Raw genomic sequence first — 17,619 nt, 5'->3', positions numbered from 1 at the left:
GGCTAAAACCTGACATGACTTTGACTCCTGCATCATTTATGCATTGTCAGCATTGGCATGCAGTGCTTGCAACAGACTGGGTAGCAGTGAACAAACCTATTGACATGATGCTTTACACACTAAAAGATTAAACACAATCAATTGTTTGATTTGTGTTGTTTTGGGGAAAACAAAATGAAAGTTTTGTCCAAAAAATTGGACTACATTACAAGATTTCAGCCTCCTCCTTGCAATTAAATGTATTAGGAACTTGTGCAAAGACCATTAAAGGCCTGTACAACTTGGATTTTCAAGGCAAAGGACCAGAACACATACACAGTAAAAAATGCTGGGTTATTTTCATAACCCAATTTCTGGGTTGAAGCTGTTGGGTCATAGGTTGGGTTAGTTTGACCAAATATTGGGTCAAAATTCATAACTCATGAGTTGGGTCAGAAATTTATCGGAAGTCTACATCTTGCACACTTCTGTTGGGCCAGGAGTTGGGTGGGTAGATTTACCCAAACGGTTGGGTTAAAGATGAAACTTGGAAGAAGCCACGCCCCTCTTCACAAGCCTCCATTTTCAACATGACTGTGAACATTGCATATCGGACTTCTCCTCTACTTTGAAATAAGACATGGTAAGTAAAAAGAAGATAAAGTTTCAACGTTTATAGAATTTTATACATAAATTGAATTTATTTCAAACATGTTTGATATTTATTTTTATGGTTATTTAAAATGTTTATTACGGTAGGTTCCTCTGACAAAGAGCTTCGGTGTTGCTACAACACGGATGTTGGGGAAAAATAGATGAAGGGGAAGGGCACAATTTGTCAAGTAAATTAAATTCAGTTTTTAATATAACCTCAATCATATTTGTTCGTAACTTAACATAGTCAATTTTTTAAAAATCGATTTAGTTTTAAAAGAAAAGGTAGTTGACGGTTTGTCCCCTGATTTTTGCAATATGCGCGCGCATCGTCAGCGGGCTGAGGCTACGTGTTCGAACACCAGCAGTCATGGCGGAGGAGAGCGAGCAGAGCTTTAATAATGTGGGTATATTATGCTTTTTGAAAATAAAATAACTTTTGCAAAGTTATTAGGCGATAAATTAGTTGTGTAAACCTGAATTATGCGCTCGGTTTATTAACATATAGCTTAATTACAAACATGCTCGGACGTGTTCAGACTTATCGCTCCCCTCCAGCCGCCGGCTCGTCTCGCCCTCTCTGTCAGTTGACCGGGCGGAGCGGCTCGTTAAGCCGAGAGAGAACGACCGTCTCCCGGCACATTGCTTTCAAACTCCCGCTGGTTTTAGGCAACGAATTAAAAGCAAAACTAAGACAATATCTAATGTTAATGTTTGCTCATTTTATTATTATTGTTACTACCGTGTTTCCCCGAAAGTAAGACAGTGTCTTACTTTCTTTTTATCCCCAAAAGCCCCACTATGTCTTACTTTCGGGGCATGTCTTATATTGGAAAAAAATTGTCGAATTTTTTGTTTTAACCATAAAACGCGGAAGTGGGCAGGAGGCGGCGCTCATTAAGATCAGAGGGAGGTGGCAGACGCGGTGACGTATGGAGAGGGGGACGGTGCGGACGTGGGCAGGAGGCGGCGCGCAGCTAGATGAGAGGTGTTTCCCCGAAAAGTAAGACATATGTCTTACTTTCGGGGTACGGCTTATATTAGCCGAACCCCCTGAAACCCCCGATACGTCTTACAATACGTAAGACAATACGTAATACTATCGGGGAAACACGGTATTAATTACAAATACATTTATTTAAAGTTGGTGCTGAAAGTTATTCAGCACTAAGTTTGTGTTAAGTTTTACTTCTAAATTAAATTATATGTCATTTTATTTTATTAAGTGCTATATTTATTTTTAGGAACATAAAATTACTCTGAGCATTTGAAATTGCTGGCTAATTACAAGTTATTTGCAGTGGAGACAGCTATAAGATTTAATTCAGTCATTCTTAAAGTTTGATTTGTGATTTTGTCTTTTCTGATAGATTTTGTAATTTTACATCCAGGATCTTCAGGAGAATTAAGCGAAACCCAAACTCATTGTTCTCAACGAAGACCTTCTGCATGACCAGGAACATGAGTCTGCTCCCTCAAGGTATTGTAGCTCAGAAGAAATGTTCTCTAAAATGCTGTCATGCTTTTTAGTTACTGTAACATTTTAACACTAACTTATGTTTGATACAGAAGATGATGTAGTCCTGCAGCTGCTGCCAGTACCCTTTCCTGCTCCACCTTACTAATTTGGGAGAAGTTTCAGATCCATCAACCTGGAAATTCAGATGTTTTCATTGATATCCAGCCTGTAAGTCAACCTTCATCTCTGAATAATGCTCAGATTGTTTAAGTGCATCACATTCAATAGTGAGGTTTTGTGTTAAACTAGAATCAGTCAGAAATTAGTTTTTGAGAATGTAGCCCTTTACCTTTAAATTCACTAAAGGCCTGTTTTTGTGCTTCTCTCTCTTGTTCTCAACGAAGATCTTTTGTATGGCCAAGAAGAGAAAGGAGCGGCCGTCTTCTCAACAACATGAATTTTCTCCCTTAAGGTATTGAAGCTCAAGAGATGTTTATAAACTGTTAACATTTAACATTTTAACACAAGCTTATGTTTGCCATGCAGACAAGATGATGTAGCCCTGCAGCTGCTGCCAGTGCTCCTCCCTACTTACACATTTGGGAGAAGAGTTTCAGATCCATCAACCTGGAAGTTCAGATGTTTTCATTGATATCCAGCCTGTAAGTCAACATTCATCTCTGAATCATGCTCAAATTGTTTGCTGTTTATATAAGTTCATCACTAATGGCCTGTTTTTTTCTGTCTTCTCTCTCCATCAGGTTGGGACAAACCTGGTGGTGCATCTACAAAATGTGACAACCTGCATGTCCTCATGCAGGGAGACAGGCAAAATGCTAAGTCGTTAAAAATGCTCCTTGTTTAATGGCTGAAAGGTTTACTTGTAGTTTGCTTTAAAACAGACTTTTTTTCATTAAATGTTTTCTAATATGGAGTAACAGATACTTCTGGAGTTGTAGCCAAATGAATTGAAGTGATTTAACTACTTATGTTTTGTAACTTTTGTAAATGAAATTGCTGGCTCTATATATGTATCATGTGGAAATAAAAGAAGCTTTAAATTCATATGTCTTTTAATCCTGTTTTTATATAGTGAAATTTAAAATAATTTTTTTTAACCCAACTATAGTGGTATAATAACCCTTGTGTTGGGTTATGAATTTCAACCCAATTTTGGGTCAGTTTAACCAATTTAAACAAGTCAATTTAACCCAATGTTTGGTTAGTTGCCATGACCCAATGTGCTGGGTCAAACCCTCAACCCAACCCAGTTGGGTTAAAACAACCCAGCGTTGGGTCGGTCCATATTTGACCCAGCGCTGGGTTACGTATTGGGTTATTTTTAACCCAGCAGTTTTTACTGTGTAGAGTGCATTAAACAACATCAGTAAAACGTTAAATTATAGAAGATGTAACAAGCCCTGAGGTGGAGGAATAAATTGAATCTTAGATCAAGACTGTAACCATCTGCTCTGAGAAGTGCTGCATGTCTGACTCTGCTCCACTCAGTACCTCAAATCACGATTCTGGTCTTATTTGCATTCAAAACTGGGATGCTTTCCTCCACCGTAAGATTTATGGCTGCCACTTACGGGGTCAAGTGTACTCCTTCAAACTTTATCTCCTGACTGAGACAGGTACCGCTGGTGCAGAGGTGTGTCATTGTGAGGCAATTAGCAGGGAAACCACGATGATGGAGAATGCAAACTGCTGCCATGGCCAAAAGTAACAACAGGCAATCTAACATATTGGAATGAAAGAGCAGTCTTCTCCCCCATACAGCTTAGACCAAGGTTTTATTTAAGATGAGCGAGGTAAACCATATTGACACGTCTTTCATTTATATTTCATAGGCCAGCCCACGGTGACTGTCTTACTTTTCTGCGCTGTTTTCCAATCCAATGACTGCGGCTCCACGTGCCACATGCTGTTTGAGGTTATATTTTTCCTTTACTTCTCAGAAAAACATTTGAAAAACAAAAACTTAACAAAAACAAACAAACCTAAGGGAGGATTTAGAAGTTGATGACTACTTTTAGTAGAGTCAGGCAGTTGATTTACATTTAATTCATGCCATCAAAATGCTTTTTGTCTCCTAACATCATACAGTAAATGTAAACATTGTGAGTTTGTTAAACTGCACTTGGACTTTGACTTGAACGGTGCACTTTGGTCAAATAAGACTAGGATTGTTTTTTTGTTTTTTTTAAAATAAACAATCCAAGTTGGTCATCTTGCATCAAAAACAAGACGAATTTACATAAAATAATCTCATGTCCACTGCATGGTGGAGTGTCACTGAGGGCTTGCTTCTCTTCCAATGGAGTGCACATTCTAGGATTTATGAAATAGAAACTTCACCTCTGTTAAAAAGCTGAAAATATGTTATGATTGGCTTTTTCAATGGGATAATGTTTCACAACAAATGGCTGACTCAGGAATGGTTCACCAGACACAACCATATTCAATGGCTCTCAGTGTCCAGACTGTAGAAAAACAGTTGTACTCTGAAGAAAGGAGCACAGATGACCCACGACTCTAGACAAAATAGAGAGACTGTGCAAAAGTAACTGCCCAAAGATCTGTCTGCTGCAAACTTGAGAAATGTGATAAAAGAAGAGTAAGTTGTGTGAGTGCTATCATTTCTTAAAATGGGATTTTTCTCACCTCTGAACGAAGGGATTCAAATCAAAGGCTACATTTGAAAGAATTTCTTTGTGAGATTATACGATTGCAAGAACAGACAGTTTTGTGCCTGTTCTGCATGCTACTCATTTTTACCAACGTTGCCAAATAGTGTGGCTGCCACTGAGTCATAATTCAAAATTAGACAAAAAGTACACAGATTATTTTATGTCATTTGCACCAATTTAATGTTCATGCCAATGTGCTACATGGATGCAGGTCAATCAAAAATCTAAAGCCTCCTTAAATAAAAATAAATTTGAAGCATTACAAAGTTGATAGCTGATTAATCAGCCAATCAGCGGAGCAGAACTCATCTTGAGTCAGATGTAGAATACCACATTATCACCATCAGCCTTATTAATCAAAAGTGTCAAGTCAAATCTAAGTTGATGCTCAGATTTTAGGTGAATGCTTTGCTGCTTTACAGTTTGTGGCCCAGGCGTCAGTGCTAGGCTGTTTACGGCCCAAGGTCTGGTTAACCAAACATTGATTAGAAGCATGTTTTCTCCCGTGTACAAAGAAGGAAGTCAGGTAAATGCGTAAAATAGTTGCCTTCAAAATGAGCCTCTGCATATACTTAATTAGCGACTTGCTTTGTTTTCCTCATAACAAGTGCAGCTGCTGTTTTAAGCATTTATGCATGACTGCAAAGCATCCAAGTGTGGCAAAGGTAATGTTTACAACCAAACTCACTGGTAGAACTTTTGATTTCAGAGATTTTGTTCTACACTGACATGTTATAAAGGAATAAGGTATAACTGATGAAAATGAATATAATACTTACATGTTTTTACAGAAATCAATCAATCAATCAAATTTTATTTGTATAGCACATGTCAGCAGCAAGGCATTACAAATAAATATGTGGATGTGTTTGTAGCTGTCTCAAAAAGGTAGTAATTAACTACAACACGTTGTGACGCAACATAGACCATGCAAACATCGGTAAAGAGACAACCACTTTGAACCATAGCAACCTGCATAAACGTACCATCTAAGAGACGTATGAATATAATCTGCATATTAAAAAAACAAGGTAAGGAATGAGGATTTCACAAAATAACAGAAACCCAAGACTAAAATGTTAAATTACACTCCTCATGAAATGAAGCAGAGCAGAGAAACAGATTTTTTTTTCCAAGAAGAATCACTAATACTTGTTCTAATGATAGCAACACAGTACAGTTGTACAGTCCTATTTCATCAAGGTTGAGGCATTTAATCACCGGTGTAGTTGCTGTTTTCGAGAAAACATAAATGCTTCCCTTTTCTCTCAAGAGTTTAGATAGAAAAGTTAATTTCATAATTTTCTTGTAGCTGACTTTTTTTTTTTTTTTTTTTTTACTTGCAGGGCATTCTCCATAATTTTGTTTTCTGCTGTTTTCATTGAAGGAAAACAAAATCAGTGTTTGAAAGCAAAGTTATCGTGGTTAGGCTTTTACTGGCTTTTTATAAAGAGCCCCACGTTTTTGAAAAATTAGGTTGCGTGATTAGGCTAAGTGGAATATGTTGACCAGGTGGTGCCAGATAAATCCCCAACTACAGAGCTATGAATATTCAGAGCATAATAATTGTCCTGAAAACACACGCATGGCTGAACAAAGCAGCACAAATGATTCCCCTCATCACTTCTGGGCCAGAACTTGGCCGTGTGAAATGAGTGATGAGCAACTCGGGTGGTTGAAGCGTACTGCGATCAATAAATCAATCATCTGAGTGTTAGAAGTCAGCTGGACATCAAGAAGGACCTCTACTGTCGGGATTCTAATAACTGTTTTGTTTATGCAGCTCCAATCACAGCGCACCACACCTCTCCCACAGAGAATTAATGATTACTGGCTAAAGGTTAATATCCACTCAGCTGAAAATGAATCAACAGTGAATTAATGAGATCATTACCTGCATGGATTGATAACAAAATTAGTTGTGTTTCAAAGCAGGACTGTCTGGGATGTGAATGTATTGATTAGAAAAATAATGCATCTGTTGGTAGAGCCCTTGACCAGACGTTCTGCACCGAGCAAGCCATGGTAATGGAGGTCAAAGCCAATGAAAGATCTGAATGGACTGGAGTGAAGCATCTTTTGTTGTTGTTGTTGTACAAGAAAGTTGGGTTTACATGAAACAGATCTCAAAACACGGTGTTTTTATTCTAATTGGATTTCAAAGTTAAATTCACCATTCAACAATATGGTCCAGGTGTACCTGTTGTTCTCTTAGAGTAAAGGATCTAAGATCATTACTACCAAGCAATCCGGGTCAACTTTCTTGCAAATTATTACTATGAATTATGAGCACATATAATTTCTGGGGTGGATTTTTAGTGTTTGTAATAGAAGAATTATACTAATTGCTTCTCATAGCTTTAGTTTTTTTTTTCCAAAAGCTGCTATGTATTCATTTAAATAATGAACAGTTCCAATGAGATGCATTGGCTGTTATTAATGGGAGAACAGACAAAGACATATCTCAGGAAGAAGTAATAGTCGTTCAGTTTCAGTTTTAAATCCAACACTATAAATTTATTTATGTGCATATTTTTCAGCTTTGTGTTGGAAAAACTGCATTAAATTATCTTATATATTTCCTAGTTTGAAATTTACATTTAGTTTACGTCTATACCATGTTTGCACTTTTCAGCTTATGTATGTAACACCATGTTTCGTATTTAAGTTTCTTTTACAACACAAAAACGCTGATCAAGGTGAAATTAGTTTGTTTGTGAATAAATAATGCAAATGATAACTGATCTACCAATTCTCATTTGCTTATGAGAAATAATTTAAATTAAATTTAAATGAGAAATAATTTTTCTGGGTGCTTTGAGTTGTCCATTGTTTATTTCATGTTTTTGACCCCCATTTTTAAGCCTTTTGCATTTTATCCATAGTTGCTTGTATAATCATTCAGTCTACAAATAAGCAAAACTTTGTAATTTAATTCTTGTTACGGTGTAACAAGAATTAAATTACAAAGTTTTGTATAAGACATTATATATAATTATTATATATAAGACATTATATATAATGTGTTGTTAGGGTAATTGACAATATTTAAATAAGATTCTGGTGTTATTTTACCTTTTTTTTTTTTTTTTTTTTTACCAAGTTTTGTAAGTTGTGAATTTATATAATGGACAGAAATGTTTGGAGATACTTCAGTTTTGAGCAAGAACGGTGGAACAGGGGAACCGGCCGCAATTATTCCAAGTGGCACTTCTCTGCGCTTAGATAGAAGTGCTTGTTTTTACCATTATCCTGCCATGCTTACATGCACACTGTTACCAGAAAAATACTGTTTCCTAACTATCCAGAATGTACCTCCACTGCTTCTGTAATTGGTCTCTCAGCTGTTGGAACTCCATTTTCCCTCAGGAAATGGTTATTTGATGCTGATTTTGTCTTCTAGCTGACTAGCAGTCAACATTGTTTTCAAGACATCAGCTGCAAGCATAATAGTTTGCAAGGCACATTTCATAAAAAAGTGCTTTTAGTAGAATATTTTCTAATTAAAATATACTGAAAATCATGTCTCACTGCAGATATTTCTTTTACTCTCACTTATTTAACATAACATATATATGACATATGTAACATTTGTTCTAAATTACATAAACATTAAGGCAGATAGTAATCCTCCCAACCAGAGTGTAGCAACATTTCTTTCATAAGGTAAAATGACATTTAGTTTGGATAGGAATTTTGCTAATTTTAGAAAAATCTTAATCCATCAGTTTGCTTTAAAAAGACTTCAAAATAATGAAATCAACAGGTATAAATGCGCTTTTTTATGTTTAAGAAATAATTAAGAAGCAATATACTAAAAGCTAGTTCAAGGACATATTACATTTTATGAAAACCTAGTTTCATACATACGTGCTCATACTTGTTTTTCTCTTTATACATCTCAATCTGATTAACAGAGGAGGATGTTACAGAAATAATTTCACACCAGTGAAATGTTAGGAGTCTAGCTTTTCGCTTGTTTTGGCCCAGAGCTTGCAAACTTCTCCCGGAGGGCTGGTGTCCTCAAAGTTTTTGATCCTCCCTCTGATCCTCCTTGATGGTTAATGTGCCACGACTTGTGCCAAGCAGATACAGACCAGGTGTGGCTTGTTAACTGTCAGTTAGGATCAAACACCTGCAGGACACTAGCTCCCGATGGACAGGAACTGAGTGCCTGTAGCTGTGAAAATGTTTCTCCTCATTGTGATAGTGTAATATCAGATTTATTCTTGCTCTTTACATGCCTTTGTTCAGTCAAGTAGTGTAAAAGGAATAAATATACAACTTTTAACATAATTTTTAACTAAAACCAATAGAAAAATTAACACTTTTTTAAATAGTTTTTAACACAGCCCAAGTTTAAGTTACCTATTAACAACACCCACTCCCCATAAGTACTAATTAGTTTCTGTAAAGGCAAGGTGAGAAAAATCTCATCAGTGTGAGTGTTCAGGACAGTACAAGCATAGCATGCTTATAGAGTAAAGCATATTTGTAAGATTTATTTAAAAATAATCAATAGTTTTTTTGTTTTTTTTTTATCTGATATGACATCTCCTTGGCTTATTCGCTAGCACGGGGGTGCCCAGAGTTGGTCCTCGAGGGCCGGCATCCTGCATGTTTTAGTTCTCTCCCTGGTTTAACGTCATTCAGTGTTCGTTCTTCTTCTTTGTTAGCTGTCATTGCATTGCCTCCTTCAGCACTTGGGACTCCAGGCAGCTGTGTGTGGCCTGTGGCAAGAACTGGACAAATGTGAAAACCTTTAGATCATTATTTTTTACATAAGTAGAGATATACATTGACTGGTTGTTGCTATGAGCATGTTCAAAGACCTTCTGAGCACTCTGAAAAAAGTAAAAGAAGATGCATTTATTAGATCATAAGTACTTCATAGATTATGACGTGTTTATTCACATTAACACACAACACTACAAATAATAATTAAGCAACAAGGTCAAATTATTTTGTGTGCATTAGTGGGTTAACAAGGGAACTGTAGCTGGCATTATAAGAATTAATAAAGTAAAACTATTGGGGCAGCACAGGATCAATGGCATTTAGTTGCAACCAGATTAATCTGCATTGCATATTTTAGAAAGCCAATGCCATTTTCTGTCAGTCATTAAACACAAATTAATTATATACGCCCAATTTATTGGTCTGTGTTATCAACATGTTTGTCTTTTGCTGATTACCGTTTAATTGGTTATTAGATGATAACTGTGAGCACTGATACGGACTGCGTCATGCATTTATTTTTTTTGCTCTTTAAGCCATCTTTGCTTAAATGGGGTCTTTAAATTTCTTCCAGTGCATCCACTGAACCTGAATTTGAACACAAATCACATAAATTCAAACCAACAAGTGATTAAGTTATTGGCAGCACAGCTTTACAATGCAAAATACTAGCTGTAGCGTACTGAATTTTTTTTTTTTTGTATTTTAATTTGTTGGTGAGTCCACCTGTATTCTTGCAAAATGGGTGTGGAAAGTAAGTTTTTTGATAATTCTAAAACACCAAATCATTGATATCAATACATAAGGGAAATAGTCCCAAAATCTCGGTTTTCCTTCTTTAGAAGTACAATCCATCGGTGTCTGGATGTTTGGTTTTTTGTCCCACATTGTATTTAAGTTCCAGTCATTCCTTTGTCTTGTATGGGTTTCTTGTGTGTTTTTATGTCTGTAATTCGGTGAACACTGTCAAATCAGGTTTAGTCTTTAAGTTTAAATAAATCTTAAATATGCCTTATCGTCGCTCTTCCGTGTCTCCCCCTTCACCAAAGGTGACAGTAAAACTATTGTAAATAATACTTTGTGTAAAAAAAGTCACAACTAGAGAATCCAGTCAGGCAGCTGGGATGGAAAAATTGCCCATCACAGAGGAGAGGAAAGAACCGAGTCAAGATTTATGAGAGGATGCTTTTCCTCTCCTGAGGTGGTTAAAGGGGAAGTTCCTGACTCCGGAAGAACCATTAGATGAGAATGATTACTTCTGGTAAAGACTCTGATCTGTGGAAATGGCAGGAACTCTTGATCTGAGGCCACTGGAACCATGTGCAATAGAAAATGATTTCAGCCCCTTGATTTTTGGCTTTGTGATGACTAATACAGTTGCTTCAGTTCTTGTGTCAACATCAGCTTCAGCTCTGAAATGCATGGAAAATTATTTCTACTTCACAAACCAGGGCAGCGCTTGAATAAATTTCGGATGGAAATGAAGAGTTATGCTGAAGGGAAAGAGAGATAGATGTTTGAGTTTTGAGTTGGAGTGTGTTCACTTACAGCAGGTGTCGTCTTCATCAATCCCCTCACATTCAGGTGATGGTAAAAACACAGAAAAATAAGGAGAAGAAAAAAGATCTGTCCCTTCGCTTGGACAGTGGGAATTTTTAAATCCACGACATTACCAACATTTAAATTAAATCATTTTGTTTTCATTTCCTATGGAACTTGTGTGATGAGTTGACAGTCACTTGTCCTCATCCAGCAGAGCGACCAGCATACTTCGCTCAGCGCCGTAGCTCTGCCCATATGCATATTGCACTGGACGTAAGGCACCATATTGTCGGGGGTCACCACATGAATCATGCTCCATCACTATAATTTATCATTATGACAAATTATTTAGCTGAAAATATGTTGGGTTGCAATGTTGTCCCTGCAAGAGTGCTTGAACATTGTTATGGAGAAGCCTTATATACACAAGTGCTCTCTCTCTCTCTCTCTCTCTCTCTGTCCTTTTCACACACAAACACACACACGCATACCCACGTTTAGATTCAGATGACTTTCACTCTATGTTGGGGCATGGTTGCCACTAATTACATCTTATATTAGCTTGTACCATGTACTTTTCAGTGATTTTGCTATGTTGTTTGTTGTTGTCTCTTTTTCGTTGTCTGTTTCTGCAGGTTTCGGGGCAGACTTCTCAGGTGTTCATTTGTGCTCTTTTTATTCTTCTTTCTCACCTCTACTTCTCCTTTTGTCCCTTTAAAACTTTTTCGTTACCTTTCTCTCTTTCTTTTCTCCGTTCTTTCCTGTCTCCGCGTCTACTACATTTGAAATAAACCTAAAGCAATTTATAATAAAGTTCCATTTAGGCAGTATACATCAAGTGGAGCATCATAACAAAAGCCATAATGCTCCGCTTGTGAAAGTAAATCTGTTGTGTCTCCCCTTGACACTCAGAAAGAAATTCAGCGTGCTACGCTGCCGGACAGGACATTTAAAAAAGAGAGAAAAAAAAAGACAAAGAAAACCGCAAATCATGAGAGAGCACATGAAGGGCAGCTTAGCATGTCTTTTATGTATTCTAATAGTTGCAGGATGTACCCCAGTGCCCTGACTGATTCTAAAACAAGCCGAGGGTATATAAACCCAAAAGGTGTACATGCATATATGTTTTTCTTAATGAGAGGTTGGATTCCACATTTCACTTTGGAGAGAAATTCCCTCAAGCGTGTAATCCTGAAAAATGCAAATGACAGCAAAAGTGCATATTCATGGAACGAAAATGGAGTCCTCATCTGTCCTAATAACACAGTGGGGGGCCTTTTGTGGATTTCTTTGAGTATATTTACACTGAGTAGGAGGGACTTTCAGGGTTAGACGGTGGTTTGTACATGTTCTAAACCACAAAGAGACCATGTTATTGAATAAATTATGACATTTCTTTTTTTTCTTTCTTCTAAATGTATGATTAATATGTCATCCTTGCAACTCGGTTGTCTTCACAGCAGAGCCCCTTTGTGAAACTGCTTTCCTGCATGCAACACCAACTACGAAGAGCACGTGTGAGCAGAGAGACGGGGGGGGGGAAGAGAAATGGGAATGAGGTAAAAGTGCTGAGAGATTGTCAGGAAAACACCTAGGGATGGCTGCACAGAAAAGCCTCAAAGTGGAAGTTGTAACTCTGCAATGGCGCGACTCCGAGGTGAGTGTGCTGGCTTGGTGCTGTAAAGGGCAGCGCAGAGCTTACTGTGATTGAATCAATTGCTCTGTGTAAGTAGCTGCTGGTGTCGGCCTCCCCGGGGTGACAGAGAGGTCTGCAGAGAGTGAACCAATCCAGCCATCCATGGCAAGAGAACAAGAAGAATTAAGAGAGCAATGCATCATAGCTGTAGCAACCAGTGATGTGAAGCAGACTGTATTTATTGACTCATTGACTGTATTGATTGTCTCAATTGATGAAAAGTTCAGAGACAAAGCACAGACACACAGTGGGTTATGCAAAACAAAAAATAATAAGATGATGGGTTATGGTGCTTCAGTGCTTGGGCAAATGGCTAATTTCACAGCAAAACCCTGTTGATCATGCCTTTGCTAATAAACTTCATGTTACACCACATTTACCGGGCAGAAATGGTCTCGTTCAAGTTAAGCACATACAGTAATGGCTTGGTAATTTACCTGGGCCTGTATGTGGCTTTACCTTGACAGCAAATTCTGTCTGACATTGACTTTGTTCCAGCGGCAGCAGTTTATTTAACACACCATTAATCTCTAATGACAGAGGACCGTGCTGCAGCAGATGTTTGGTAACAAACTCCTGCTCGGTCCTGTGGTGTTGTTCTTCCCCCTTGTTGACATGTATTATGTGACAAAAGAAGGGTCATGAGGAAAACAGAAGGATAGCAGTTAGCTGGCTGTGTTCTGGCAGACACGCAAGAAAAGTATGGACTCATTTCTAAAATTAAACCAGGGCAACAGAAACTTTCCCATTAAAGTGTACGGTCATCAGTATGCTAATGTTTAATACTGCTCCGAAAAAAAATCCAATACTTGAAAGATGGCCAGTGTGATCTAGCTAGTCACTTGAATTTTTGTGCAGTTATTAATTGCCGAGCAACCAGACCAGTGGCAGAACAGAGTAAGTGAACACTTTGGTAAACTTAAAAGGATTGTCTCCACTCACAATATGGACAACATGAAGGATGAGCTCATGTCAAAGTATAATAGTACTTTATATGTTCTCCTTTCTGTCTTCCAAAGCAGCAAGGCCATGTTAAAAGAAATAACACAGGGCACTTCATGGCCTTGATAGTTGAAATAGAATATCTTTTTTTGTGCTGGATGCTGGTGAGTGGGTGTGAGGGCAACAAATAGCAGGAAAGTAAAGGGAGAAGAAACGGGCAGAGTTTACCCTTAGGGCTTATGAGGTAAGGACACTTAACTCATCACATGCATCGCCATAGTCAATGTGATTTTTTTTATCAATTCTATGCTTTAAAAACAAAAGGAATAAATCATCTCATTTACACAAATATAAATATATTTTATGTTTAGTATACACAATAATGATTTGCCATCTTCAAGAAAAAGCATGTCAGTAAACTCTTGCTAATGGATACACAAACTGCAAGGAGAGCCATGATTGATTGGGGCACTCAAGTACTCTCTTAAGATGAAGTGGGACAACGGTTGTTTGAGTGAGAAGGCTGGTGGTGTGGCTCAGCGGTGCCATGCTAGTCCTGAGAGCTACGGGAAACGCTGTCCTCCTCTAGCTCCCATTCAAAGTTCTGGCCAGTCATTTGGTAGAACATCATGTTAAAGGGTTTGTAGAACTTGTGCAGCCGCCGAATCACATCCGGGTCTATTTTGGGGTGAGTTCTTCCTTTGGACTTTCCAAGGCACCTGGGGGTGCTGCTGTCCTCTGGCTTCTTTAGACATGGGAATCCCTTAGTTTTATTGAAGTAGAAGTGTTTATCTGTGACAATCCGCTTCAAGCCCAAGAAGTCCTGCACTTTAGCCATTTCTCCGGCCGGGTCCACGATCAGCCGCTCCCCACTTACAAAGTGCATCTGGGAAAGAGGGAAATACTGCATCCAGCTCTCCAGGTGAAGTGCATATATTCCAATACGCAAAGCACTCCAGGAGGCATCTATAAGCCCCAGCGTCCTGTTCTTAAAAGCCAGAACCTCAAAGGTGGGGATCTCGGGTTTCTTAGATAAGGTCTGTGTATAGTCTGAAATGGCTCTAGTGACAGGATTACGCACAACAATAATAAGCTTGATGTCCTTGGCCATGGAGTGGATGCGCTTGGGGGCATGGTTAGTCACAAAATAGCTGGGTGTCTTCTCCATGGTGATCTGCCCCTCCAGCGTAGAAGGCATCAGGTCTCTGGGAACAGAGGGAACACACAAAAAAAGAGCTGCTTAGGATAGCATTATCCCCAACACCTCTCACAGTGTAAATACAACACCCAAGGACATGGTGAAAGCAAATTTTGTACATTTATTAGCAGAGTATTATTTGAAACTACAAGGGGAAAATAACTGGTATTATCACTGGACATTATGTTGTAAGGAGAAACATACAGCTAATTACATCCATGGAGTAATATGCCAGAGATAAAAGAAGGAAGATGAAACGGCAGGCAAGCAAGTATGCTCATTGCTTAATTGACTCCATCTGTGTTACTCCAGGAGCTGTTTTGGAACTTTAATAATGAGTTCACTGCATATCATTAATACTGGGGTGCCTGGGGTATTGTTTTGTCATACATTTATTATGCATGCCAGGCTCAAACTCCGTGCAGGCAGTTTTATTTCTTATCCACATGTACTTCCATTGCAATAGGTAAAAGCAGCTCTTTCTTCCCCCCCTGTACTACATATAAGGTTACATGGAAGGCAGCTATAATTAATTATCAAATTAAAGGAAATGATTCCTAGTTTGCTGGCAATGGCCTGAAGTTGAGATATTTATCTGGGGGGTAATGGGAAGCTATTTGCAATTGCCCTAAATGTTCTGCTCAGCTCACCAGGCCTGTAAAATAATACGTACAGCATGACAGCGCAAGGGCAAATCTTCCTTCTGTGGTTTACATTTTTATGTCAATAATAAAGCATAGCGATTGCCATGGGCGAAACCTTATCAAATGTTTACACTCGTGTTCGTTTCAATCCGTGCGGTTTTCTTTGTTTGTAGGCTATGTGATTTAGTGCTAAATTGGTACACTAAATCCTGTGTGAGACATGCAGATTATTTAACAACTAACACATATGAACACAGCTCCTGCGTCATTTTTTTTTTTTTTTTTTTTGATGTGATGTAAAATGAAGCAGGAGCAAGGACTGTGCTTTTGAAAATGTGTGCACAACCAGCCAGCCATCCTGAAAGTCTGCAATAACTTCTCCATCATTCTAGTATTAAAGCTTTTTTTTTTTTTACCCCCCTCTTGCCGGAGTATGTTTTTTTCCATTACACTGCCCTGCACCACAAACCCACAGTTGTTACCATATAGTCACATCAATCATTTGCATCTTGGACATATTCTAAATTAACTGTTCTCCAAGAAAGAATCCAATTTAGTCTGCTAAACATAAGAGCTGTTATGCACATATCGACCCCCCTCACACACATTCATCCATGGACACTGGGCTGAAAGTCTCACAAGTGGCCTGGTAATTGCATCTCAGTAGCAGTATTGCCTTCCTGATGGGTAATTTCCCTCTGGATTATGTTTGTCTCTTGACAGTATAGAACTGTGGTTACTTCTGGGCCTGTAATGGGATATCAAACATATCTACAGATAGCTTGGTGACTAGAAAGAGTATTAGTTTTCATTATATTTCCTCACTCGCCATCCCCTGCCCCCCTACAGTAATGAATGGCTAAAGATTTTTGTAACCTTTCAAGGACTTTGGCGCTGTCTTCTATTTAACTCCAAAGTACAGTGAGAGGTCTGAGGGTGCAACATCAACATGGAGTGGAAAAATAAATAAAACTCTAATATATCACCTCAAATCACCTTGAAGCAACCAATATGGACATGAGGTGTAATATCTCACTGGCAATCTTTGGAGCATGTCCAATTGACAGGACAGATGTGCACTGTTCAAGGTTATTTTTTTTAAAGCATGCACACAACAAGGCCCTTTTCCTAATCATGCTCAGTGCTTATCGTCAAACATTTAATTATGCAACAATGGAAACGGCACAGGCAAAGTACTTTGTCATTGTGCTTTTGATTGGGAATCAGTCATGGATCATGTACGTCTAAAATGTCAGTGGGATGGCGAGGCGGGATGGAAATCAAAACGCTGATAAACAAGCTAATTTCTTCATGCATGGCAAATGTCTCCTCTGGCCTTGCAGTCTAGTGGAACTGAAGTAAACACGAGCAAACAGTTAACTCTCACTTTTTTCCTCTCTCTGCATCAGCTGCTATGCTCAAGCACAGGTCATTCAGGTGGGTAGTTAGATAAAATCCATAGCGCTAAAGAGGCCTTCGTGGCCATCTGCTGTTTACTGTTTCACATTGGGAATATAACACACGACATTTATTTTCTTGCATTTTTAACACATGTCCATATATTTATTTACATAGCAAGCAGAAGTGTGAAGATGCAGCCCCATGCTCTTTAATGAGTAATATTTAATGCTCCGTGCTTTAGAAGCATGAGTCATTCATCAAGAGTTGCTGGCAAAAAACTTTATTACATTTAGGGAAATAATAACCTAAGCAATACATTAAAATTAAGACTACATTACTCTTTTAAACTACATGTCCCCTGTTGGATTAGAGTTGCGTACAACAACTTGGCTGGGAAAATCCACTTCACACCTACTCTTTGCACAATTCAAATCTGGAGGATGCCCAGTCATCTCCAAAGGCTGATTCATCATTCAGAATATGCATTAACTGCAATTATATTACATTTTTATGTTTGTTAAGAGAGATTTTTGGTAGATAATCAAGGTTCCTCCATGTCCAAACACCCACACCAAAAAGGGTTGTGGAGGACGCCCAAGTCCTTATTTACAGACATGCAGAAATTTGTTGGTACCATTCCACAGAAAACAACAACAAAAAACAAGTACTTCCTC

The 17,619-nt window shown here is 38.3% G+C and overlaps 1 protein-coding gene and 1 long non-coding RNA gene across 3 annotated transcripts; one reads left to right on the top strand and one right to left on the bottom strand.

Annotated features, from left to right (window-relative positions):
* The first annotated feature begins 316 nt into the window (after positions 1-316).
* LOC148158054 (uncharacterized) lies at positions 317-3,157 on the top strand. 2 transcript variants are annotated; one of them, XR_015763897.1, is made up of 6 exons: positions 317-622; positions 2,025-2,113; positions 2,203-2,320; positions 2,497-2,564; positions 2,639-2,754; positions 2,854-3,157. It is a non-coding gene; the product is annotated as an uncharacterized LOC148158054 (long non-coding RNA). The 2 variants fall into 2 exon arrangements; XR_015763896.1 differs by having other exon boundaries at positions 2,004-2,113.
* An 11,095-nt stretch (positions 3,158-14,252) lies between these two features.
* LOC148158053 (heparan sulfate glucosamine 3-O-sulfotransferase 4-like) lies at positions 14,253-15,578 on the bottom strand. The gene is made up of 2 exons (XM_088007892.1): positions 15,574-15,578; positions 14,253-14,907 (listed from the first exon to the last, which is right to left on the bottom strand). Exons 1-2 carry the CDS (start codon positions 15,576-15,578, stop codon positions 14,253-14,255), a joined length of 660 nt encoding a protein of 219 aa, XP_087864018.1.
* Between the last annotated feature and the right edge of the window lie 2,041 nt (positions 15,579-17,619).

Source organism: Poecilia mexicana, unplaced genomic scaffold (assembly GCF_051168715.1).
Source record: "Poecilia mexicana isolate PSO_F unplaced genomic scaffold, ASM5116871v1 scaffold_8, whole genome shotgun sequence".
Taxonomy (NCBI): domain Eukaryota; kingdom Metazoa; phylum Chordata; class Actinopteri; order Cyprinodontiformes; family Poeciliidae; genus Poecilia; species Poecilia mexicana.
Note: the sequence above shows the minus strand (reverse complement) of the source record. Positions and strands in the feature narration are given on the sequence as shown.